The sequence below is a fragment of the Suncus etruscus genome, chromosome 13 (genome assembly GCF_024139225.1).
Source record: "Suncus etruscus isolate mSunEtr1 chromosome 13, mSunEtr1.pri.cur, whole genome shotgun sequence".
Classification (NCBI taxonomy): Eukaryota; Metazoa; Chordata; class Mammalia; order Eulipotyphla; family Soricidae; genus Suncus; species Suncus etruscus.
In genome coordinates, this window is record NC_064860.1 from 46,276,143 (window position 1) to 46,303,751 (window position 27,609).

At 35.2% G+C, this 27,609-nt stretch overlaps 1 protein-coding gene across 1 annotated transcript; it reads left to right on the top strand.

Annotated features, from left to right (window-relative positions):
- Positions 1-351: 351 nt before the first annotated feature.
- On the top strand, positions 352-5,511 carry LOC126025820 (keratin-associated protein 26-1-like). Its single transcript, XM_049785581.1, has 2 exons — positions 352-357; positions 4,996-5,511. Exons 1-2 carry the CDS (start codon positions 352-354, stop codon positions 5,509-5,511), a joined length of 522 nt encoding a protein of 173 aa, XP_049641538.1.
- Positions 5,512-27,609: the final 22,098 nt, after the last annotated feature.

Sequence of the window (27,609 nt, forward strand, 5' to 3'; positions counted from 1 at the left end):
TTGTTGGACATAGAGGTTGGTTCTAAGACTTGGCTATTATACTGAATGCTGCGATAAAAAGTGTGGTGCACACATACTTTGATATGAATGTCCTTCCGACTTGGGGGTAAATACCTAGTAAAGCAATTGCTGGGTCAAAAGGCAACTCAATTCTGAGTTCTTTGAGCACTCTCCAGACTGTTCTCCATAGGTGTTGGACTAGGGGACATTCCCACCAGCAGTGAATGAGAATGCCTTTCATATCGCACCCCTGCCAACACAGATTGTTCCCATTATTTTTGATGTGAGCCATGCTCACTGGTGTAAGGTGGTACCTCACTGTTGTCTTGATATGGATATCCCTAATGGTGAATGAAGGTGAGCATGTTTTCATGAGTTTGTTGGCCATCTTTCAGTCTTCCTCAGAGAAGTGTCTCTTCATTTCATCTCCCCATTTTTCTATGGCTTTATTTGGTTTTGAGGGACTCAGCTTTCTGAGTGCTTTGTATATTCTGGTTATCAGCCTTTATCTGATGTGTTTAGTGCGAAAATTTTTTCCCATTCAGTTAGCTGTCTTTTTGTTTTAAGTTGGGTTTCCTTCACCATGCAGAAACTTCTTAGTTTGATGTAATCCCATTTGTTTATGTTTGATGCTAAAATCCTTGCCATTGGTGTTCCATCCTCGAAGACTTTTTAATATATAGGTCTTCGAGTGTTCTGCCTATTTTTTCCTCAATAAACTTTATAAATTCTGATCTAATTTCAAGGTCTTTAATTCATTTTGAGTTGACTTTTGTATAAGGAGTGAGTTATGGGACAATTTTCAGTTTCTTGCAGACGGTCCCTGCACATTAATTTTTATGAGTAGTGTATCTCTCTATCTCTATATATAGAAAAATGCAAGATATATATATATATATAATTTGGAATTCTAAGTAGAAGAGTTTTCTGTTTTTTTAATTTTGTAGGGGGGGTCACACCCAGTGATGCTCAGGGTTACATCTGGCTATGCTCTCAGAAATCACTGCTGACTTGGGGGACCATATAGGATGCAGGGGATCAAACTGCAGTACATCCTAGATTAACTCAGGCAACGCCTTACCACTTGCACCACTGCTCTGGTCCCACAGAAGAGTTTTCTATTATTTACTTCATAGTCTTTATATCATGGTTTATTTATGTAAGTATAAAAACATGGCATAAATTTTATACTTGAGCACATAATCTGATATTCTGTTATTTATGTTTTAAACTATATGGTTTTAGTTTGGACCACTAAAATATATTTTAGTTTATCCCATATCTCTGATGTTCTCCAGTGAAAGAAATTCAGCCTTCCCAAATATTAACAAATGTAAAATCTAAATTAATCATGTGTTTAAAAGACAAGCAACCTCTTACAAAGCAAGATGATTATAGTTGGCCAATAAAATGTAAAAATATTTTGGGGGGAGGGTTATGTATTCAGTTTCAGAAGAGACTAGACATATTTATTCACATGATACTTCTGACATGTTTTATACAAATTTCTCAGATACAGTTTATTACATATAAGTTGACAATATTGAGTTCACTAAATATGGATTTGTATGCACACTAAATAACCAAAAGGAAAAACTCTGCATTCCAATCAGTTTAATCTAAACATGAGCAATAAGAAACAAGAGATTCATCTATCTAATAATACATCAGCACATATCTGTTATTATGTTAATATATATAAAGGCTAAAACCACCCTGGTGTCCTCTTGAACTTTTGAGTGTACCTTGACATTTAATTGTTTTGAGGATCACATCTCATTACAGAATATCAGTTTCCAGAATTAGAAAATATATGTTGCCAGTCGTGCCATTTTTTCAGATAAAATGGTCAGTTTTTAACTCTTTTTTTTGTTTTTTTTTTGTTTTTGTTTTTTGGGTCACATCTGGCAGTGCTCAGGGGTTACTCCTGGCTCTATGCTCAGATATGCTCCTGGCAGGCTCACAGGTCCATACGGAATTCCAGGATTCAAACCACAGTCCTTCTGCATGCAAGGCAAATGCCTTACCTACATGCTATCTCTTTGGCCCCGTTTTTAACTCATTTTTAAAAACAATTCTTTACACATGAATAAAAAGGGGTTATGTTAATATATATAACATACTCCCCTACTCAATAAAAAGAAGTATAGCTTAAATCGCTCCATTTTCTTGGTTTATTTAAATATCATAACAATGTGTTTTTAATGCTGCTAGTAGAATGAGAATACTAAATAATGTAATATTTGTAGAAAGAATAAAAGGTGTGCTCAGTGTCACTGTGAAATTTCTCTGATGTCAAAAATGGAGAAGACTTACTAAGTACTCAACTCATTTTAATGATCCATTGCGGCTTTCTGGGGACCCCGGCCAGCAGGGTGAAGGGGATGAATGCCGCAACTTATTCGTGGGTTCACTTGAAGCCGACCCGATCCGAAATATCTATGGGAAAAATCTGTAGAGGTTAGAAAGAAGGCCTAAGTCTTTTATCTGATCAAAGGCAATTTATTAAGCAGGCAAGCACTTATATATATTTTTTACACAAGGGGAAGTATGTCTCAAAAACTATTGGTCATTTCAAACCATCTCTTATCCAATTATATTCCAAGCATAGGCACATAACCAAAAATGAATAAAGGTACTAAACATTAAACTTATGGGGCATACAAGCATTGGTCAATTCAAACAAGCTTTTTACCAATTATATGCTTACTACAGGTATTTGGCCAAAAAGGGAAAAAGGATAGAGTGTGCCTTGTTAAGCACAGCCCAAAGGAGGTGGGAAAGGAAAAAAGGGGGAGGCATGACTCAATGACTGAATGACTGATCCTAGTAACCTTTAGCTTGACCGGAATCAGAGACATATAAGGAAATATTATCTTGTCTCTGGTCTCATGGCCCTGTGGTTAGTACAAGGGGCTATGTTATAGCAAGATTTCCTATTTGCTCATGGGCTAGAACCTGCCAGCAGTCACGTATGCAGCTCAGTGGAACTATCCACAGAGATAGAGGCTAAGGTTGATAGCATCCATATTTGTGCAGGCTAGAGCAGTCTCCCACAATCCATGAGAGGCTTTTTTTTTTTTTTTGGCTTTTGGATTTTGGGCCACACCAGGTGATGTTCAGGGTTACTCTTGGCTATGCTCTCAGAAATGGCTCCTGGCTCAGAGGGTTATATGGGACACAGTGGATCAAACCCAGGTTAGTCCTGGGTCACCCACAAGCAAGGCTAATGCCCTACTGCTGTGCTATTGCTCCAACCCCACCATGAGAGATTTTTGAAGCTTTGAGCAGTGATATGTATAATGTGGATGAAGAACCATTGGCCATTTTCTCAAGCAGACTTGCAAAGACCATGTCAGTAATCTAAATGTTGACTCAGTTAAATCCAACTTGGTCACAAAGGCTGAGCTTCAAAGTCTGTCAATGTTGTGAGACCACACATTTATTCAAATTGTGCTAGGTGGATAATGGGAAGGGTCATTCTTGGTATCATTTACATTTGTTATCATTTACATAGCATTTACATGATAGTATGACATCTAACTGAAAGTGACTGTAAAGTAATTCAATGGTACCAGACTCATATAGTTTTGCTACATCTACTCTGTCTACACATCTGCTCATCTTGCTTCCCATTCAGAAATATGATGCTAATACTAAACAATGGAGAGTGTGTGCGTGGGTGAAATCATAACACTGTTTTATAAGTTATTTATTACTTTTTATTTCAGTAGTTAAAACCAAAAGCATATTCCAGTGCTTTTGGAACAAGACATATGATATATATATATATAATTATCCTAAATACAACCCCTCAAGGAGCTTATAAAATTCCATTTATCCAGTAATAATGTGATTAAGGTAGAGTAATAGGCTTCAATGTTCCTACTAAGCTGAAACATTTCTCTTCTTGTCAGACTAGAAATTTCTACTCTTTTTTCTATGTAGAAATGCATTCTAATCCCAAATAGTGACCAGAAAAAATATAATCTCAAATATAAATTAGTGTATCTTTCTAAAAGAACTTGAAAATTAATAATTACAAATTATGTATGTATGTACATATATTTATTAGAATATCATCATTTAAAAATATAAATATATACACATCTTTGATATATGTAATTATGTTCTTAGATTTACTTAGATCAACATTCAAGGATATATTATCTCTGTTTTTTTGTACAGGAGCTATCAAAATGTATATATGTCAACAGCATCAGTTTCAGACTAATAAAAATTAGAACAATGACATATAGTCTCATTGGGTCTGGATCTTAGTAAAGGTTATTAAAGCTTTCCAGGTCACTGCTGCTCATTAAGAAAGATACAATTGAATATAATATTCATATAAAAATTCCCATAATGTAAATCAGGTTAAAGCTTAGAAGAATGCAAAATAATTTTGAAATCTTCAATAATTTTTATTATTTATCATTTCTCATATCTATCCTTAATATTATTGAATACTTAGACATGCATATATTATTCTTAGTTAAATAACTGGCCACACTGAATTTTCTCTAATTATAAGGCTCCGTTCATGAAGAGTTACCAAAATTTTAGGAAACACTCGGAATTTCTAGACAAGCATGATTGCTAATGAAGCAGAAGACCTATGCATTGAAAGAGATAATCAAGAATGCATGATTGACAATAGAATGACAGTTATCTCAAGGATGTGACACAAATAATATATATTTTACAGGCTGGTGGGAAGATTGCTTGGTAAGAAAAAATGAATAATTGTTTAATGAGATGCTAGAGAATTGGTTCTGAAATATGAGTAGGAGAATGAACCATTGTGAGAACCAACACCTAGTAGACAGAATATATAAAAGATAATTCTAGCCATAGATGATCAGATTTCCATAGCAACTCTTAGAAATTTGACCAAAGCCTGACCTTCACCATGTCCTACAATAACTGCAGTTCTAGAAACTATAGCACTCTTTCCCATGGGAATCTCTGCCATGCTTCTGTCACCTCACCCAGGGCTTCTGCTCTACTGAGACGAGCTGTGACCAAGAAACCTGCTCTCCTACCAGCAGCCCCGCGAGCAAAGCAGTGCAAGAAAGCTGCCAAGAGTCCAATGAGAAGCCTATCAGCTGCCTACCAACCAGTTGTGACAGTGGCAACAATAGCACATCTGCTTGCTCTCCAGTTACTTCTGATGAGCAGGGATCCCATCAAGGAAATGACTACCATTCAATCACAGACAGTAGGAACAGTTCCTGCCAGCCAGTTTCCTGGAGACAGTCTCTGAGATGCCATCCTCAACATTATCAGACCTATGGCTACCAACCTGGGAACTACATGCCCTATTGCTGTCAACCTTTGAGCTACCTAAACTATGGTCTTCAGCCCATGAGCTACATGACCTATGGCCGTCAACCCTTGAGCTACTTGTCTTATAGACGTCAACCTCTTAGTTACATATCTGACTATCACAGACCCAACAACTATACATACAGTCATTTTCAACCATTTTATTCTCTGAATGACTGGTAGTGCCTCCTGAAATATCAACTTGAAAGCTGGAGAAAATCTACAAATTGGCTTTGACCTTCAAATAATGGCTTTTTTGATCATATATTGGTGGCTTTACTTACTATAATTTTATGTTGAAACTACTTAACAGGGCACCACTTTTGGAAGTTCTTATCACTTATATTTCCACCCCAAAATGTCCGATATTTTGCCAGCTAAATGTAATTATCTTCCTCTATTCCTGCCTAATTAAAGTACTGCTTAGCATTCGAATCACAATTTTTTCTGTGTTTTCATTTATGTATTCCATATTTGATGTCTATTTATTTCCTTGGGTTGTAGCGACAGAACAGCTTTATGCAACAGTGACATTTTTAAATCGGAGTTAATTATGGAGAATATTGAAAGTACCCACAGCAAAGAAAATGATTCATTAAGATACCTGTGAAAATTATTGAAGTGTACAGAACAATGTGACTTGGTCACTGCCCTTGGGGTCTTGCAGTTTTTGACTATACTTGCATATTTGTATGAGGATTGTTGAGGTAGAACAAGGCACAAAATGAAAGCAGCAGGGAAGTCCTATTTTATATATTAATTTAGAGATAACTGAAAATTCCTTCATTCTAAGATGCTATTGGTTGAGGTGGCACTGACAATTGAATGCCATGTATGTTAAGTATGAAACTCAGTGCCTTGACCATCAGCAATCATAAGGGAAGACGCTAGATTAAAGAATATGCCCAGGAAATCAAAAGGAGACAAGCATTCGTAAAGTAACTAAAAATTTCTAAGAAAAAAAACTAATCTGATCTAGGCTTGAGAAAGAAAAGAGAATAACCACAAATTCACACACTGTCTAAAGATCCCATTTATAGATTTGAAAAAATTAAAATTAATTTTTATAGAATTTACAATTTAGACATTTTATAGAATTTAGACATTTAGTTCTCTTACTTCAAGGTACTAAACCTTATTTTGTTTCACATTTTTAGCCTTCATTGTATTTAACAGAATTATTGCCCCATCTTCTAAATTTCTATTTGTTAAATCACATCTTCTTGGTTACTCATCCAAGGATAAATCTTCCATTTCACTTATAACAAATTTATTTGAATATCATTTTGACTTCATACCAGCTTTATAACTTAATTTTACTACTTATTTTTCAATACTTGGGATCTGGTAGGTACATTTACTTGAAGGAAAATCTATGGAAATTTATTTTTCAGGTATTTTATATTTCAGCAGTCAGATGTTTTATACACATGACCCCAATTTTTCTAAAAATATACATAGTCCTTTTATTTAACTCTTTTGTTTGTTTTGAAGCACCCCCTGCAGTTTTCAGGGCTTATGATTTGATTTTTGCTCAGGGATTACTCCTGGTGTTACACTGGGACCATAGGTGGTGCTATGGATGGATCCAGGTTGGCCATGTACAGGTAAACAATAAACAGACCATTTAAATGCTTAGGGTATACATTTATTGTTATTTCATAAAATACTATCTTAATTTTTTAAACAATTAGTTTTGGTCAATCAGCTATAAAAGCAGTATTAGACTTCTAATTTCTATTCTGGTAGTTTAAAGAACATGAAATTGTCATTGTAGGATCAACTATCAAAAGTGTGAAAAATAAAAATGGGCATACCAGAAGAAAAAACAGGAATAGAAAAATTTTGTGATTAATTATTTGCCCAAAATAATGATAAATTATAATCCATTGAATTGGAATTTCAGATAACATGAGAACTATTGCAAAAGCAAAAAGTGAATAAAAAGTTCTCAAAGTCAAGGTGTGTAAAAAATATAATAGATCTTGAGAGAAAGCAAGAGAAGGCAAACAAAACAATCATGTAGGAAAAAGAATAGTAGCTACACCAGTCTTCTCCATAAAAGATAAGACCGAAAAATGAAATCATGTTTGAAATAACATACCTAGAATTATTTGTTCAGCAAAATCATCTTTCATGTATAGAATAAACAAAAAACAAGTTAATGGTTGCCAATAGATATCCCCTCAAAAAAACTCAAATCATTTGGTTAAAATAATTATGTGTGTCAAAATTTCTATCTATACAATGTAATTATTGCAGGAATAAATAAAAAGAGCTTTGAATATAGGCTCTGGAACAAACCAGATGGCTAAAACTTAAGGAGGTAAGTGCATTTTGAGACTGATGACAATGGGAATAACTAAAAAGAGATAGCATCTATGAATAGGAGCAAACAGGAGATGTGACCCAAAAAAATAAAAAAAGGAACAATAGTTATGTGGGTTTTTTTCTGTAATAAAGGAAAAAAGACAGAAACACTGGGGCTGGAGAGATAGCATGGAGGTAAGGGCGTTTAACCTTTCATGCAGAAGGTCATCGGTTCGAATCCCCGGCGTCCATTATGGTTCCCCGTGCCTGCCAGAGCGATTTCTGAGCACAGAGCCAGGAAAAACCCCTGAGCACTGCCGGGTGTGACCCAAAAACCACAAAAAAAAAAAAAAAAAAAAGACAGAAACAGTTTTATCTCTGGTTTAAATAACTAGGTAGATTATTTATATTAGGAGGAAAAATTTGTTGAAGACTAAAAACTCTAATTGAATACATTAGTTAGTGGTGAATAATAATTATCAAAAGAGAAATGTCCAATAGGCATTTGGGATTAAAATTTTTATATCAGTGAAAATATTGATTAACACCACAAGAACTAGCACAAATGACAAACAGTCCAAAACTTTACATGAAGAACCCTGGGTTTAATCAGTGGCACCACATGCCCCCCCTCAAGGCAATTGGCCTAAGTAGCTCTGAGAATAATTGGTGTGAGTAAAAAGTAATCCCTCTCAAACTTTACCCAACCATTCAAAAATATTAATTAACTGTCTACAGTGTTCAAAAAATTGGAAAAACACTGATACTACCATGATTAAGACTACATAGGCTAGAGAATTTTAAATATGTAAATCAATACCATGTCTAAGAGCACTAATTGAGAATAAAGTTTTTGTAGAGTAAATAAAAAACTTAAATAAGTAAATAAAAATGAAGAACTTAACTCTCCAGTTATGTCTCAGAATTTGCATTTTTGCTATTGGTATTTTATTTGGTTATTATAGATATGAAGTAGAGTGTATAATGCTACTAAATCTGTGTATGAGTTTTGCTTGGTCCTGGACCAATTGGTACTCACATAAGAAAAAAAAAAGGAAATGTAATAATCATTTGATATTTGGGTTAATCTTAAGATATGCTACCTTAGAAGTACTTCTAAGACAGGATTATTGTGGGCTAGACAAAATGAGCCCTTAGCCGCTCCACACACAATGAGCATACACTGGCCAATATGAAAATGACTTCAAAGTCTTATATTAACATGTTGGAAATAAAGTAAAATATTTAAAGCATAATATACATAAATACATATATACACAAGTATACACCTACCTGAGTATAAGCTGACTCCCCCTTGTTTTACCCTATAAACTGAGAACTGGGCCGGAGAGATAGCATGGAGGTAAGAGCATTTGATTTGGTGCCCGTGCTTTGTATGAGAGACAGCAGTGATGATGATATCTGCAGACTCAGTGATGAGTGATGATGCAATGCAGACGGTGGTTCGAATCCAGCATCCCATATGCTACCCCTGAGCCTGCCAGGAGCGATTTCTGAGAGGTAGGAGTCAGGAGTAAACCCCCTGAGCACTGCCGGCTGTGACCCCACCCCCCAACCCCCCTCCCCCCCAAAAAAAAGGAAAACTTAGTGACTTGAGTATAAGCTGAGGTGGAAAATGCAGCAGCTGCTGGCAAATTTCAAAATAAAAATATATACCCAAAACAATTACAATAATGATGAATCAGTAAATTAAATGTTTTTATATTAATTCTAAGAAAAACTGTAAACTAGCAACAATAATTTTAAAACTTTAAATAAAGTTCGGAAACCGTACCTTAACAGGTAATCAAGCTAAATCAAAACTGGATTCCTCCTCGTCATCATCTGGTATGTCCAAACAGAGCTTCCAGCTGTATCTGACGTGAAAAATTCAGCATAGACATTGTCCTCATCTCACTTAGTCTGCAGATATCATCCATCACTGCTGTCTCTCATAACAGAGCATGGGCACCACAAATCAAATAACCTGTATGATCCAAGTATAAGCTGAGTTTGGGGTTTTCGGCAACAAAAATCAGTGCTGAAAAACTTGATTTATATTCGAGTATATAAGTAAGTGAAAAGATCAAGAAAAGATAGCTTGGGCCCGGAGAGATAGCATAGCGGCGTTTGCCTTGCAAGCAGCCGATCCAGGACCAAAGGTGGTTGGTTCGAATCCCGGTGTCCTATATGGTCCCCCGTGCCTGCAAGGAGCTATTCCTGAGCAGAGAGCCAGGAATGATCCCTGAGCACTGCTGGGTGTGGCCAAAAAAAAAAAAAAAAAAAAAAAAAAAACAAAAAAAAAAACAACAACAAAAAGAAAAGTTAGCTTAAGTATATATTACTGACTTTAATTACTAAACTACCATAAGTCTCAGGAGTATAATAGGCAAGAATATTCCAGATAGTCTTTTTACTACAAAGTCTCTTAGATTAAAAAGGAAGAAGTTGAAATGTAGTCACCATGTTTGAATCAGGTCAACTCCATAGGCTCACTCTTTTCTCAAACAACACATAATTGAGCTGTGAAAGATCATGGGTACACTGGCCTAAGCAGTAGAAAACTGGCCTTATCAGGGGGAGAGAGTGGGCTAAGCCCCCACCTTGTCGAAGCCATATCTGCTGCCCTTATCTCCCACTATCACTGTTTCACAGATGGCTCTGCCTCATCACTGACACTCTACAATTCCCTTCAGGGACACTGATCTGAAAAACTTCAGATATGGCAGTTTGGGGGCTTTTATTACCAGGGATTTTTTTGAGCAAGTGCAAGCACTGTTCTCTGTATCTTTTTTCTCCCAGGAGGCCTGACAGTGACAGCTAAGTACAAATCCCTAAAAGTCTTCTTATATAACAATAGTGTTTCAAATTTCTGAAAAAATTTTATTCATTTGATGCTATCATCCCTATAGGAGCACCTCAATTTAACAGAATGTACAGGTAACAAGAACTTACAAAATCTTCTGCCATTGTATTAATCACTTTATTGAAGCTACAATAATTTTCATGTATGTACTTGCTATTGTACTTTTCTTTCTTTCTTTCTTTCTTTCTTTCTTTCTTTTTTCTTTCTTTCTTTCTTTCTTTCTTTCTTCTTCTTTCTTTCTTTCTTTCTTTCTTTCTTTCTTTCTTTCTTTCTTTCTTTTTCTTTCTTTCTTTCTTTCTTCTTTCTTTTTTCTTTCTTTCTTTTTCTTTCTTTCTCTCTTTCTTTCTTTCTTTCTTTTCTTTCTTTCTTTTTTTCTTCTTTCTTTCTTTCTTTCTTTCTTTTTTTTACCTTTTTCTTACTGTTTTTTTGGGGGAGGTAGTAGAGGGCACACCTGGTAGCTAACAGTGTTACTCCTGGTTCTGTGCTCAGAAATCACTCCTTGCAGGCTCAGGGAACCATATGAGATGCTGGGAATCAAACCCAGGTCAGCCACATGCTAGGCAAATGGCCCACCAGCTGTGCTATTGCTCTGGACCCCAGTTATTTTCTTCTTTCTGTTTTAATAACTTTTCTTTCACTTATTGAAAGCAAATGTATTATGATTAATTATGTCAACTGTGTGATGCATTTTCTTTAAATAAGTGAAACAGTCAGAAATTTTGAACATTTTAAATGTTTGCCTCAAAGTGCTATTTGGGTTTCTGGAGCATAACAGTAGAGAAAGATTAAGAATATCTTCTGGGACTGATTATGAAGAACCTTATGAAATTTAGTGTATACTTTCTCATATAAGCAAACAGTTGTTAGATAAAAGGTCTGTCTCTGCTTTGAACTCTAATCATAAAAATAGGAGACTGTAATTCAGTTCATTCAAAGTGCTAATTAACTTTTATGTGAGCATGAAAAGATCACAAATTCTCAGAGAGATTCTTATTATTTTGTGTTAATGTCATTGTATTCTCAAAACCAGGTCATCTCTAAGGAAGAATTTAATTCCTCAGTCTTCTTTTTTTTCTTTTTCTTTTTCACTCTCAGGATATGTAAGCAGGCATTTGCATGGCAGAGTAACAGATAACTTCTTGGTATATATTGAGAGAATTCCCCTATGATAATTTCAGATCATTTATTAATAGATGCATGTCAACCAGTTACATTTATTGACTTGTCCCTACCATTTGTCATTAAGAGGTGATAAAATGCTTCATATACTAGGTTTCTCCCAGTCCACCTGTCTTCCATCCAACCTATATTTTAATTATAATGACTGATTAGATACTATAGTTTAATTACTTAACCTCAACAAAATCCCACTTTCAGATTCAGTTCAATAGTAGCTCAATGAGACAAAATCTATTTTCAATACGATCTAAAAAATAGACTATCACTTTTCATTTCTTTTTTTTTTTTTTTGTTGATCTAATTTTTTTTTTACAATATGTCAAAATATATATTTTTTTAATTTTTTTTTATTTAAACCACCTTGATCTACATACATGATTGTGTTTGGGTTTCAGTCATAAAAGGAACCACCACCCATCACTAGTTCAACCTCTTATGGAAAGCGATATGGAGATTCCTCCAAAAAACTGGAATCGAGCTCCCATACGATCCAGCTATACCACTCCTAGGAATATACCCTAGGAACACAAAAATACAATACAAAAACACCCTTCCCTTACACCTATATTCATTGCAGCTCTATTTACCATAGCAAGACTCTGGAAACAACCAAGATGCCCTTCAACAGACGAATGGCTAAAGAAACTGTTGGTACATATACACAATGGAATATTATGCAGCTGTTCAGGAGAGATGAAGTCATGAAATTTTTCCTATACATGGATGTACATGGAATCTCATTATGCTGAGTGAAATAAGTCAGAGAGAGAGAGAAAAACGCAGAATGGTCTCACTCATCTATGGGTTTTAAGAAAAATGAAAGACACCCTTGTAATAATAATTTTCACTTTCATTTTCTAAGCAATATGCAACATGCGTGCATACTGATAAAGAGATTATATAGATGAGCTTGCTCACTCTTTCTCAAACTTCATAAAGTGGGAAGAATTTTATACTGAACATAAGACTTTAGGTATAGCACACATAAAATCATTTTTTTTTTTTGGTTTTTGGGCCACACCATTTGACGCTCAGGGGGTTACTCCTGGCTATGCGCTCAGAAGTCGCTCCTGGCTTGGGGGACCATATGGGACACCGGGGGATCGAACCGCGGTCCATCCTAGGCTAGCGCAGGCACAGGCAGGCACCTTACCTCCAGCGCCACCGCCCGGCCCCCTAAAATCATTTTTTAACGGAAAGTTTTCCAGGTAATAATTATATTTATAGGTATGAATGAATTAATGAAATTTATTAAAGAGAGAGGTCTTATTGGTCACTGTATATAAGAAAATTATTTAATACCACTTCTCAGTTCTCAATTATTCCCAAACCCTTATGATTTCTACCAGAAACAGATTTCATGCAAATATGAAGTGATATGAGATTTTCTTTAAGGAAAAATATGATGTGTATAGGACTGAATAATATTTCATGTGGACAATTGTCAAATATCAAATATTTTATCCATCCCAATACTTAAAAACAAAACAAAATGAAATTTAATGTGAGACCTTCCCGCTCTTATCTGTATAAAATTTAATGTATTTTGTTATTTTATTTTTTAAAATTTTTAAACCTAAGCTCTTTTTTAAGATAAGAGATAAAAAATATACAGTAAAAAAGGTTGTGTGTGTGGCAGTTGTTGTTTCCATAGGCACAGCAAAATATGAGGAAATAGAAAGGAAAATGTTTGGCCTAAAAACGGAAATTATACCCATGAAGCATTAAGGCATAAGACCAACTGAAGACTCCAGTCATACTAGGTTGTCCAAACTCAAAGTTATTCTTCATGGTCCTCAGTAAAAGTTCTTCACAAACACAGTTGTTGCTGTCAGGTATCTGTACTTAGAGATCATGGTATTCTATACAGATCCTATGTCAAAGTCCAAGTCAGGGTGACATGGAGCCGTCTTCTGGTTTCATCTCACCATTAGGTGGCAATGCAGAAAACCCTGCCCTGGAAGCAGGTTGCTGCTAGTCGTAAGGGTGTCATAAGAACCCTCTTTGAAGTAAGTTGATTGCCAGGGCAGCAGTAGGGCCTTCCCTGATAAAAGTTTGATTCCAGGGTGATAGTAGAAAACTCTGTTTGTTTCCATAGATGGTATTCAAGGTTCAGAGGTGAATGGTCAATGTCTGATCTTCTGAAGCCTAAGCCCAAGTCAACATAAACAAATGTTCAGGGTATAAGATCTCACTGCAGTATAATATTTAAGTGTTCTGTCTCTATTAGATAAGAACTTGTTTTTCACACTAAGATTTTCCCATTTTAATGTGACTTTGCCAAAAGGAACAATGTACACGGTATTACTGGTGCATACGGGGGCAGAGGTAACAAGCCCAACATTCCCCATAATTTGGTTCCAACATGAATTCCAAACACTAGAGAACTTATCTACTGGAATTTCTTACTAAACAAAAACAAAACAAAACAAAAAAACCCGAAAGGGAGAAATTGCAGCTGCATAAAAAGATATAAAATAGGGTTATACCTATTAAAGAAATGCATCTAAAGAAATATTCAAAGAAGATATGCATGTACCCTTTAAGTCTTTTGAAATAGTTTGTGGGGGTGGGGAGTAAAATCCAGAGTATAGCATCAGCCTGTGATTTGATCTTGTAGAGTCTACAAAAGTAAGCTCTCAGCAGCTTCAAATATCAGAAATATCCTCAAACCGCAGTATTTTGTTATTTTAAAAGATAAAGAAAATATTTTAAAACAACAAAACATTCACCCTTATATATTACGTAGGTAAATCATATAGAAAGTTTTTGGAATAATTCAATATCTATTTATAATTTTAAAAAAAGACTCTCCACAACAACATTAGAATGTAAGAAAAATAGTAGCAGTCATATATAAATAAATTCACAGCAACATCATGGTGAAAAGCTGAGTATCTTTCTTCTGGGATCAGATAAAAGAACAAAATGTCCATTTTTACACTATTATTAAATAAATATAGTTTTGGAAATCTTTGCTATGGCCATTAAAACAAGAAAACTAAACCACATCTGTAGCAGCTTATATTCTCTTTTATACTACTCAAAGAGACCAGCAGCAATGGATACAACTGTTTAGATTAAGAAGATGTTAAAAATAGCTGTTCTTTATAGATGTATATAATAATGTTCTAAGTGCTTTTACCCAAAGAAATAGTGCAGAATGCCATTTGGGAAGCTTATGACTCCCATTACAGTGCTCATGATAAGAATGTTTTTAGTGCCTTAATTTTAATATCCTCTATAATAATTTTTATTTGTTCACAGTGGTTCTTGCAGATATAGGTTTGGATGTCATGGTTTCATATTACAATGCTATGTTATATTAGACTCCAGATACAGTGTTCATTATGATAATATCTTGACAAATATTCTATTTTATTCATTTTACATTTGAATATGCTGATAATACATCTAATGCTTATGTTCACAGATATCTTTGGAATAGGAAAACTACATGCCATACTCATGCTACAGCATTCATTCGTTGAGTATGTTTTTGTGATTTATTTTTATTTAAAGCTAGTTTACCTATATATCATAATGCCCATGTTGTCAATTTACTTTCAGGAAAGGATCCTGAATGCTCAAGACCCATTAGACTATAATGCATGGTTGTAAACTTCTTTTATAGTGCTCATTACCATATTAGTAAGTATCTTAGACTTAAAAATTATGATATTTAAAGAATATTTTATGCACAATCTAACCCAGCAAAATTTACCCTGGCCAATGATAATTTTCCTAAGAACTTGAAAACCTTTTCATCTGACTTGTCGTTTTTATATTTTTTTTGACTGACCTGTTCCAACTAGCTCAGTTTTTCTTTCTTTTTTTTTATCTTAAACACCTTGATTACATACATGATTGTGTTTGGTTTCAGTCATGTAAAGAACACCACCCATCACCAGTGCAACATTCCCATCACCAAATGCCCCCAAGTCTCCCTCCTCTCCACCCGACCCCCGCCCTCCTGTACTCTAAACAGGCTCTCCATTTCCCTCATACATTCTCATTATTAAGGAAAATTTAAAATGTAGTTATTTCTCTAACTAAACTCATCACTCTTTGTGGTGAGCTTCCTGTGGTGAGCTGGAACTTCCAGCTCTTTCTTCTCTTTTGTGTCTGAAAATTATTATTGCAAGAATGTCTTTCATTTTTCTTAAAACCCATAAATGAGTGAGACCATTCTGCGTTTTTCCTCTCTCTCTCTGACTTATTTCACTCAGCATAATAGATTCCGTGTACATCCATGTATAGGAAAAGTTCATGACTTCATCTCTCCTGACATGCTGCATAATATTCCATTGTGTATATGTACCCACAGTTTCTTTAGCCATTCATCTGTTGAAGGGCATCTTGGTTGTTTCCAGAAGTCTTGCTATGGTAAATAGTGCTGCAATGAATATAGGTGTAAGGAAGGGGTTTTTGTACTGTATTTTTGTGTTTCCTAGGGTATATTCCTAGGAGTTGGTATTGTTGGATCGTATGGGAGCTCGATTTCAAGTTTTGGGAGGAATCTCCATATCGCTTTCCATAAAGGTATGTACTAGACGGCATTCCCCACCAGCAGTGGATAAGAGTTCCTTTCTCTCCACATCCCCGCCAACACTGTTTATTCTCATTCTTTGTGATGTGTGCCATTCTCTGTGGTGTTAGGTGGTATCTCATCTGCAACCTATAGATCAATCTACATGCATGTATGTGGTGTGTATGTGTGTGTGTATGTGTGTGTGTGGTGGCCACCTCTATGTCTGCCTATTGTACATAATGAAATTATGTACTGTATATAATGTCTCACTATGTTATATATAGTCCATTCACCTGTTATAAATAACCCTTCCTTTTCCCCAGCCCCTGCTTACCACTTTACAAATTCTATTCTATCCTTTAGCTCCCTCACCCCTGATGTAATTACTCCCTATTTTACCCCTTTTACCCTCAGTTTTTAACTCCCTTACCCCTGATGTTATTACTCCCTATTTTACCCCTTTTACCCTCAGTTTTTAACTCTTCAAGTGGCTGAACATTATTTCTTTCACCTCAAGTCATTGCCAGCTGGCTCCCAAAATGAAAGGATAGCATCCCAGCCTATCTTGCCTCGACTCAGAAATAAGCTGCATCCACTGCTGCTGTAGTTGATTTGTTCTTGGTGGCACATTTTTTTCACCTCCCTTTACCATGGACTCTTGCTTGCTACCAGATTTGGTTTTTGAGAGACCGTGGGCTTGAGGACATTTTCTGATCCATGACTTCTGCGAGCCATTTGTTAGACTCCACAAGACCATATTACTGGCTAAAACTGTGCTCCACACACTACTTCACAAGACTTAAAGATAATGTGTATTTCCTTTGTATAGGTCTTTAAGTGTATTTCCTTAATCAGCATAATTCTTTTAGTGTATTTCCTTATGTAGATGTAGTTTTCTCCATCCCTTTATTGGATTTGTTTAGTAGGAAATTCTAGTAGATAAATATCTTTTGATTTTTGAATTTATGTTGAACCATATTATAGAAATTGTTTAGCTTGTTATTTACTCGCTATGCACCAGTAGTATCCTGTGGCATTGTTTCTTTTTTGCATAAACACATTAAAATGAGAAAATCTTATGAATAAAAAGTTCTTATCTAATAAAGATATCTAATAATTTATTGCAAGGGCCTTTCACCTTAAAAATTTATAGTGAGTTGATTTAGGCTAGTCAATCAGACATCCGCTGATCAACCCCAAACCTTGGATGCCATCTTTGGTACTGGCAATGTTTTCTGTACCAGCAGCAGGAATCAGGAATCTACTGGGAAGGCCTTAATGCTGCCCTGACACCAACTTGCTCCAAGGTCAGTTTAGACAGCACGCTGATGACTTGAAAACAGCAACAACTAGCTTTCAGGGCATGTTTCCCTTCCTCACCAGCTAATGGTTAAATGAAGACAGAAAATGCTTCTTAGCACCCTGACTTTAACATAGGATCTGCACAAAATTCATTAATTCCTGAAGCCTGACTATGACAACCATAATTGAGGAGAACTTTTCCTGGGACCATGAAGAAAGAATTTGGAGTTATGTGACTTAGTATGCCTGGAGCCTATAGTTGGTCTTATGGCAGGATGCTTCATGTATAGGAACACCCTGTTTTAAGGCCAAAAGGCTTCTAATTCTATTTTCCCCAACTTTTGCAAAAAAGTTATAAGAAACTATACAAAAAACTATACAAAATTTGTTACTCCTTTATATTTTAGAAAGGGACTTCTGCCTTGTTCATAGTACCTTGAAACACAAATTACTTTATTTTACTTCATATTTCTGCAATTTTCTATAAAATTAAGAAGAGAATAAAAAGAAAGATGGGAACTAGGGGACAAGTGGTTTCAGGTACATTAGTGGAGATAAAAATAGAGAGAACTAAATATACAAACCAAGTCAACAACAGTTGAATCAAGAGACCCAAACTATAACAAGCTAAATTTAAAATGGATCTGTTATAGTGGCAGGTCAAAGGGCAAAGTGTAGAGTTAAGGGATGCATTCTGGGTTCATTGGTGGAGGTCCTGATTTATTTTATGTCTGAAATCCAACTTTGTATTTCAAAATGATTCCAATAAAATAAAACTAAACCAAAATCATTCAAACTGGAAAATAAACTAACCTACAATTACTCTCAGATGACATCATAGTATACATAGAAAATCATAAAGTCTTTATTCAGATACTTAGAAACAATAAACCATTTCAGTAAAGTAGCAGACTACCAAATTAATATAATAAAACATGTTATGTTTCTATGTGCAAAAATACAACTAGAAGATAGAGAGACAAAGAGAGGACATTTCCATTAAAAAATCTAAAAATGTAAGTACAAAGGAATAACTTAAAGGACATGAAAGGCACACTTTACAAATTACGTCACCACTGAAGAAATATAAGAGACCTCTAGTAACTAGAAAAGATTTGATGTTAATAAAATGGAAATATTAACATGTCTAAAACATTGCACTGATTCGAAGCAATCCCCATCAAAATACTGGTGACTTTCATCAATGACTAAGAACATATCCTCCTAAAATTTGCATGGAACTATAAAACTTCCTGAGAAGTCAAAGTAATTATGAGAAAACTAAGGATATGTTTACATGTGGCTTTTCCTGACTTTAAATCAGGCCATAAAACTATAATAATCAAGGCTAGAATGTTAGGACAGTATATAGGGTGCTCTCCTGGTAAGGTTCCCTGAGCACTGCCAAGAATGATCCCTGAGCACAGAGCCAGGAGTAAGCCCTTAGCAAAACCTTATATGATACAAAATAAAACAAACTAACAACAAAAACAATAAAAATATAGTAATAAAAATGAATTGATACTGAACAAAAATAATTTCTCATACCAATAGAAAAGAATCCCAAGACAATTTCCTATATATATGTAAGGAGATGGGTGCCTGAAATGGAACAAGAAAAGCCTCTTTTTCTTGTTCTTCAAGCCTATTTTCTCCCTTGAACATGTGTCTTGCTTGCTTGACTATATTAATTTTTTGTTTGTTTTTTTTTCACCCATGGGGAGAATCTGTGTTCTTTCTCTAACATACATTCATTTCTTTCATTTCCCCCACATCTTTCTAAGTAAGTTTCCATAAAACCATTCTGCTTTACCAGAAAAAAGAAGAAATAAGAAAAATAAGAAGGTGAAAGGAAAGGGAAGGAAAGTGGAAATGAAAGAAAAGGAAAAGAAGAAATTAAATGAAAAGAAAAAATAAGAAATAAAAGAAAATACTCTAATGCATGGTGCAGGTAGAAATGAATAGTCACATATAGAAACCGCAAACTGGATCTGTACCTTACACCTCACATAAAAATCAATTCTAAGTGTATTACAGATATTAATAGTCAGGTCTGGAGAGATATTACAATTAAGGCACTTGTCTTTCATACAGCCAACCTAGTCTAGTTTTATCTCAAACAATACATCTGGTTCCCTGAGCACTCTGAGAAGTGATCCCTGAATATACTAATTAATCCCAACATACTTTCAGACATAAAAAATGCCACCAAATATCTTTGAATATTAGATCAGAATGTATATATATATATATGTATATGTATATAAATATATCATATATATTGAAAAATAACATAGAAAAACCTCTCCAAAAGATAGAACATAGAGGTAATTTTAGCCATCTGATTCCACTTAAATAAAAGAGATATAAGCAAGTGAGGAAACATTACATTTAATTTTGCTGGCAAAAAAATAAAATAAACTGGCTAAAAGTAAAAGAGGCTGTGCTGAATTGGATGAAATATTTGCACATTGTGAATCCCCAGTATCCAATGTGGTCCTATTTCTACCACCGGGAGTAGTTCTTGAATGCAGATCCAGGAGTAATGGTTTGATTACCATCAAGTATTGCCCAAAATAAAAATAAAATATATTTCTTTCTTTCTTTTCTTTCTTTCTTCTTTCTTTCTTTCTTTCTTTTCTTTCTTTCTTTCTTTCTTATCTTTCTTTCTTTTCTTTCTTTCTTTCTTTCTTTCTTTCTTTCTTTCTTTCTTTCTTTCTTTCTTTCTTTCTTTCTTCTTTCTTCTTTCTTTCTTTCTTCCTTCCTTCCTTCCTTCCTTCCTTCCTTCCTTCCTTCCTTCCTTCCTTCCTTCCTTCCTTCCTTCCTTCCTTCCTTCCTTCCTTCCTTCCTTCCTTCCTTCCCTTCCTTCCTTCTTTCTTTCTTTCTTTCTTTCTTTCTTTCTTTCTTTATTTCTTTCTTTCTTTCTTTCTTTCTTTCTTTCTTTCTTTCTTTCTTTCTTTCTTTCTTTCTTTCTTTCTTTCTTTCTTTCTTTCTTTCTTTCTTTCTTTCTTTCTTTCTTTCCTTCTTTCTTTCTTTCCTTCTTTCTTTTCTTGACCACACTGGTGACTCTCAGTTGTTACTCCTGGCTATATGCTCAAATATTGCTCCTGGCTTGGAGGATTATATGGGACACTGGGGATCAAACCCAAGTTCATTCTGGGTCAGCCACATGCAAGGCAAATTTCCAACTGCTGCGCTATTGCTCAGGCCCCAGGTTATGTCCTTTCTTAACACCACAATGCACCTGGGACCAATTGGCCTTATCCCCATCCTTTTATATTTGTGTTTCTCCCCCTTCATTCAGTTTTTTCTTCTTGATATACTGTGGGGCCAGGAGTATTCCAGACAACTCCAAATTAAACCATTGCATTTCTTCATGCAATTATCCTAAATGTGATATATAAGTGATATTCTGTATTTATCCTTTTTCTGATTTACTTCATTTAACATAATATCTTCTAGTTCCATCTATGTTGCAGCAAATTGCATGAGTACATCATTTCTTACAGCTGTGTAGTATTCCATTGTATATATGTACCACATCTTCATGATCCACGCATCTGATTTTGGACATCTAAATTGATTCCAACATTTAGCTAGTGTACTGAGTGCTGCAATGAATAGCAGTGTACATACATCCTTTTGGATAAGTGTTTATCTGTCCTGAGGATAGATCCTCAAAAGTGAGATTGCTGGGTCATATGGTAGATTAATTCTTAATTTACTGAGAATCCTCCATACTGCTTTCCCGAAGGCAGCCTTTCCACAAGCAGTGAATGAAAGTTCCTTGATCACCACAACCCTGCCAATACAAATTGTCCCCAATATTTTTGATATGTGCCATCCTCACTGGTATGAGAAATTATTTTCATACCATCAAATGTCTAATATTTAAAAATTACTTTAAAGTTTTAACTGCAAAAAGACTAATAAACCCATAAAAAATCAGAACACACAGGGTTGATTAGTCAGCACTTGTATAATATCATAGCTTGTTATATTAGAAATACGAATCAAAATGACAATGAGCTTTCTCACACTAGTGAGTCTGGCTTATACAAGATGACAGAAACTATCTTTGTAAAGAGATGTGAAAAATAAACACTCATTTGTCAGAGACTGCCAGAGACAAACTCTGTTATGGAATTCTGCAGGACAAGCTACTCTGTGTGGCCTGAATGAGTAACCTAAGGCATTAGCTATTAACTAGCCCAAGAGCTCAAAGAAATGCCACAAAATTCTATCAGCCACACATTCCAGCAAACTTGAGATATCTTTGAAGCTTTACTATCTTAGGGTGAAAATGGTTCCTGTGTAAAGATAGCATACAAAGTTTATTCACAGGATGCTCCCTGTGGAGACTGTCTGTAATGCTGGCTGTTCCATTCTGCTTCTTCCCCACCCCCTGTTTAATTGTGTTTAAAAGAGCCTGTACCCTTCAATAAAGCTAGACCTTGATAAGACACTTTACTTGGTCTCCGTCTCTTTTCTCCCCCATTCTCTTTTCAGGCTGGGTCCCCTCTATACACCCATGGAATAACAGAGTTCTGCAGGTGGGACACTCATTCACTAGAATGAAAATGTTGTTTGGATCAGTTTCTATGGTAAACAGTATAGAAACTTTTCAACAAAGAGTTTCCCTATGACCAGTTTTATGCTTCTTGGCATCTAAAAAATAACTTAAAAGCTGTATTTGTATTCATTTTAGCACTCTATGTTCACTGAAGTACTTAATACAATAAATAGCCTATGGAAAAAACTTAGTGACAGGTGGGTGAAGATAAAAGCTCAGGTATATGTAGTTAATGGGTTATATGCATCCATAAGAAAAGATGAAATATGTTAGCTTGTTGCAACTTAAATGGAACAAAAGGGCATCATGCTAAGTGAAAAATTTAGAGTGAAAAAATGAATACTAAATGACTATTATTTGTGGTTATACAGAAAAACAAACATGAAACTAGGCAATACTGAATAAAAATAATAAACATGATTTCTAAACTTCAATTAAAAATATAAAAGAACTCAATTTTCAGTTTTTGGAGGAATCTCCATATCGCTCTCTAGAAAGGTTGAACTAGTTGACAATAGTGGATAAGAGTTCCTGTCTCACCGCATCCCTGCCAACACTGCTTGTTCTCATTATTTGTGATATGTGCCAGTCTCTGTGGTGTGAGGTGGTACCTCATAGTTGTTTTCACTTGCATCTCCCTGATGATTAATGATGTTGAGCTCCCATATGATCCAGCTATACCACTCCTAGGAATATATCCTAGGAACACAAAAATACAAAACAAGGGGCGAGGAAGGTGGCGCTAGAGGTAAGGTGTCTGCCTTGCAAGCGCTAACTTAGGACAGACTGCGGTTCGATCCCCTGGCGTCCAATATGGTCCCCCCAAGCCAGGGGCGATTTCTGAGAGCATAGCCTGGAGTAACCCCTGAGCGTCAAATGGGTGTGGACCAAAAACAAAATAAAATGCAATACAAAAACCCCTTCCTTACACCTATATTTATTGCAGCACAATTTACCTTAGCAAGACTCTGGAAACAACCAAGATGCCCTTCAACAGATGAATGGCTAAAGAAATGGTGGCACATATACACAATGGAATATTATGCAGCCGTCATGAAGTCATGAAACTTTTCTATACATGGAAGTACATGGAATCTATTATGCTGAGTGAAATAAGTTAGAGAGAAAGAGAAAGACAGAGAATGGTCTCACTCACCTATGGGTTTTAAGAAAAATGAAAGACATTTCTCAACAATTTTCAGAGATATAAGAGAGGAGGGCTGGAAGTTACAGCTGACCTCATGAATCTCACCACAAAGAGTGATGAGTTTAGTTAGAGAAATAACTACATTGCGAACTATCCTAAAAATGAGAATATATGAGGGAAGTGTAAAGCCTGTCTGGAGTACAGGTAGGGGTGGGGAGGGGAGGAGGGATATTTGGGTCATTGTTGATGGGAATGTTGCACTGGTGATATTCGGGTGTCATCTGATATGACTGAAACCCAACCACAATCATGTTTGTAACCAAGGTGTTTAAATAAAAATATTTAAAAAATATAAAAGAAAAGATCTGTAGTGATAGCACAGTAAGGTATTTGCCTTGCACACTGCAAACTCAGATGGACCTGGGCTCAATCCCCAGTCTCCCATATGGTCCCCCGAGCCTGCTAGGGGCAATTTCTGAGCACAATGCCAGAAGAACAGCCTGTGTGGCAGAAAGAAGGAAAGAAAGAAAGAAAGAAAGAAAGAAAGAAAGAAAGAAACAAAGAAAGAAACAAACAAAGAAACAAAGACAGAAAGAAAGAAAGAAAGAAACAAACAAAGAAAGAAAGAAAGAAAGAAAGAGAGAGAGAGAGAGAGAGAGAGAGAAAGAAAGAAAGAAAGAAAGAAAGAAAGAAAGAAAGAAAGAAAGAAAGAAAGAAAGAAAGAAAGAAAGAAAGAAAGAAAGAAAGAAAGAACAAAAGAAAAGAAAGAACGAAAGAAAAAAGAAAGAAGAAAGGAAGGAAGGAAGGATGGAAGGAAGGAAAGAAAGAAGGAGAAAGAAAGAAAGAAAGAAAGAAAGAAAGAGAGAGAGAGAAAGAAAGAAAGAAAGAAAGAAAGAAAGAAAGAAAGAAAGAAAGAAAGAAAGAAAGAAAGAAAGAAAGAAAGAAAGAAAGAAAGAAAGAAAGATAGAAAGATAGAAAGAAAGAAAGAGAGGTAGGGGGAGGAAGGGAGGGAGGAAAGAGGGAAGGAAGGAGGAAAGGTGGGAGAGAGAGAGGGAGGAAGAAAGGGAGGGAGGTAGGAAGGAAAGAGGAAGGAAGGAAGAAGGAAGGAAGGAAGGAAGGGAGGAAGAAGGAAGGAAGGAAGGAAAGAAGGAAGGAAGGAAGGAAGGAAGGAAGAAAGAAAGAAAGAAAGAAAGAAAGAAAGAAAGAAAGAAAGAAAGAAAGAAAGAAAGAAAGAAAGAAAGAAAGAAAGAAAGAAAGAAAGAAAGAAAGAAAGAAAGAAAGAAAGAAAGAAAGAAAGAAAAAGAAAGAAAGAAAGAAAGAAAGAAAGAAAGAAAGAAAGAAAGAAAAAAAGAAAGAAAGAACAAAAGAAAAGAAAGAACGAAAGAAAAAAGAAAGAAGAAAGGAAGGAAGGAAGGATGGAAGGAAGGAAAGAAAGGAGAAAGAAAGAAAGAAAGAAAGAAAGAAAGATAGAAAGATAGAGAGAGAACGAAAGAGAGAAAGAAAGAAAGAAAGAAAGAAAGAAAGAAAGAAAGAAAGAAAGAAAGAAAGAAAGAAAGAAAGAAAGAGAGAGAGAGAGAAAGAAGAAAGAAAGAAAGAAAGAAAGAAAGAAAGAAAGAAAGAAAGAAAGAAAGAAAGAAAGAAAGAAAGAAAGAAAGAAAGAAAGAAAGAAAGAAAGAAAGAAAGAAAGAAAGAAAGAAAGAAAGAAAGAAAGAAAGAGCTAGGGGGAGGAAGGGAGGGAGGAAGGAGGGAAGGAAGGAGGAAAGGTGGGAGAGAGAGAGGGAGGAAGAAAGGGAGGGAGGTAGGAAGGAAAGAGGAAGGAAGGAAGAAGGAAGGAAGGAAGGAAGGGAGGAAGAAGGAAGGAAGGAAGGAAGGAAAGAAGGAAGGAAGGAAGGAAGGAAGGAAGGAAGGAAGGAAGGAAGGAAGGAAGGAAGGAAGGAAGGAAGGAAGGAAGGAAAAGAAAGGAAAACAATTATCTTAAATTTGGGATGTAAATCAAAGATTAATATGCTTTTTTTCTCAAAGGTCTTAAGATGTATTACTGGAATTGTATGGTCCTCTGAGAAATGCTGAGAATAGGTCCTGAGTATGTCCAACTATGATTCCAAAACAAAACAATAATTATACCTTTATGTTCATAAATTATTTTTAGATTATTAGATAGTTGTACTTTGAATCTATTTCTTATATGAACATACAGTATTTTACTTTGTTAAATTCTAAGTTATATTAAATGTCATTTACTGGGATTTTCTTGCTATAAAGATTCATTTTTGTTGTTGTTGTTTTGTTTTGTTTTGTTTTGGGGCCACACCCAGTGACGTTCAGGGGTTGCTCCTGGCTATGTGCTCAGAAATCGCTAGTGGCTTGGGGTACCATATGGGAGGCAGATTCGTCCTGGGTTCAGCCACAAGCAAGGCAAATGCTGTACTGCTGTGCTATGGCTCCTGCTCATGCTATCAAGATCTTGATTTTAACTCTATAAGCATTTCCTTAAGTATATAGAAAAGTTTTCTTGATTATCTCTAGATGATTTTGCTTCAGATGGTTTAGAATACCTTTTATTATTATTATTATTATTATTATTTTCTGTAAGGTTAAAATCTCTAATTTTTTCTAAGCCAAATCTAGTCTGAAAACTTCACAAAAAAAAAAAAAACTGGAAGAAAGCAGAAAAAGATAAATTTACTTAACTTCCTGTCTGATTTGTCATACTGTGACACTTTTATGTTAATTTATACCTGTATTTTCTTTCTTTTTTTAATTTTTTTATTTTTAATTATGAGAACAAAGATGCAAAGAAAGAGGACAAGGTAAAGTTACAGTGGAAGGACAATCACCCATAACATAATTCTCAGAAGTCCCCTTGCTGATATCTTAACTTTGAATTTTCAACCAAAGAACATTAAGATAAATAAAACAGAATGTCCCTCAAGTCCCCAGATTGTAACACATTATAATATTTCTTACAGCACACAAGGCAATCTAAAGCCATAAAACTTACGTAACTCCTTAAACATTAGAAGCATAGTATTTTTTACATTTCCATGTACATGCATATTAGCTTAAGTTAACCTCAAATTTTAAGTGTTTTTTTTTAAGGATTAGAGTCAAAGGAGCACAGTAAAACGGTGTTAGAGTGGCATTTGTTGTTTACATAGGCCCACCAAAATATGAGAGGCATGGGAAGGAATAACCTTGGCCTAAATACAAAGAAACCTTACCCCTGGAGTTTCCTGGCATAAGACCAACTCTAGGCTCCAGGCAAGTTAGATCGTCCAATCCAAGACATTGTCCATAGTGCCAACACACTTTTCACACAGTCTCTGTTGTTGGTATCATGTTTCTGTATTAAAGATCCTGGAATCTGCATATCCTACATTGAAGTCAGGATGTGGAGCATCCTCTCGTTTCACCTCACCATTAAAGGGCAATGCAGGAAGCCCTATCCTGTAAGCAGGTCGTGGTTGTTAAGTCTTTTCAGTGTTTAAGGGAAGTCTCTTTTGAGCAGGTCAATGTCTGAGCAGTGGTAGGGTCTTCCCTGTATACCTGTATTTTCTAACACTTGTAAGGGGTAATAAAATCGAATCTTCCTCAATGTTAAAATTAAAATTATTATTCTTATTAATTTTATACAATCACATTCCAGCTCAGAAATCCTTCACATTCTGGAATCCAAGCATAGAAATATCGATATTTGGAAAACTGCCAGTTGTTTCAGAATAAAGATATTCACCCACCAAGAGTATCTATGCACATGCCCTCTTATATATCACTGTGCAGTGTAAATTACGATTTACCTTCTATATTGTGAGATTAATCATGGTCATGTAATCAATTCTGTATCCACTGAATATTTATTCCTACTAAAGACAACTGCTTTGTCCTATCAACTATAATCTTCTATTATTACATTGACGACAACTAAGTTTTTCACTATATCACTAGATATTCAGTAATCTTTGATAAAAACACATAAAATATACTTATTTCTATTTTATAAATAATAAAACGTAAGTGCAATAAAAATCATGCAAAAATACACATCATTTAGATCTGTTTCTGTAATATTTATAGTGTATGTATTTTTTTCTTATTTGTTCAGAGGTTATTAAAATAACTTGATTTTTCTTCCTTTTCAAAACAAACAAAAGTAACGCAACTCTTTTCTATAAGCAAGCAAATTGAAAGTGCTCCCAAATAGCATCCAAGGGTACTGAAAACGCCCTAGATAAGGCACCCTCACTAGGTAATACATTACACTATTTGGAAAACGGTGATTTGAATAAGGACTGATCTAAAAGTCAATTGGAAATTGTCATTAAAGAGGTGACTTATTTTCTACTCTTAGACTTCCATGTATAAACTTCAAATTA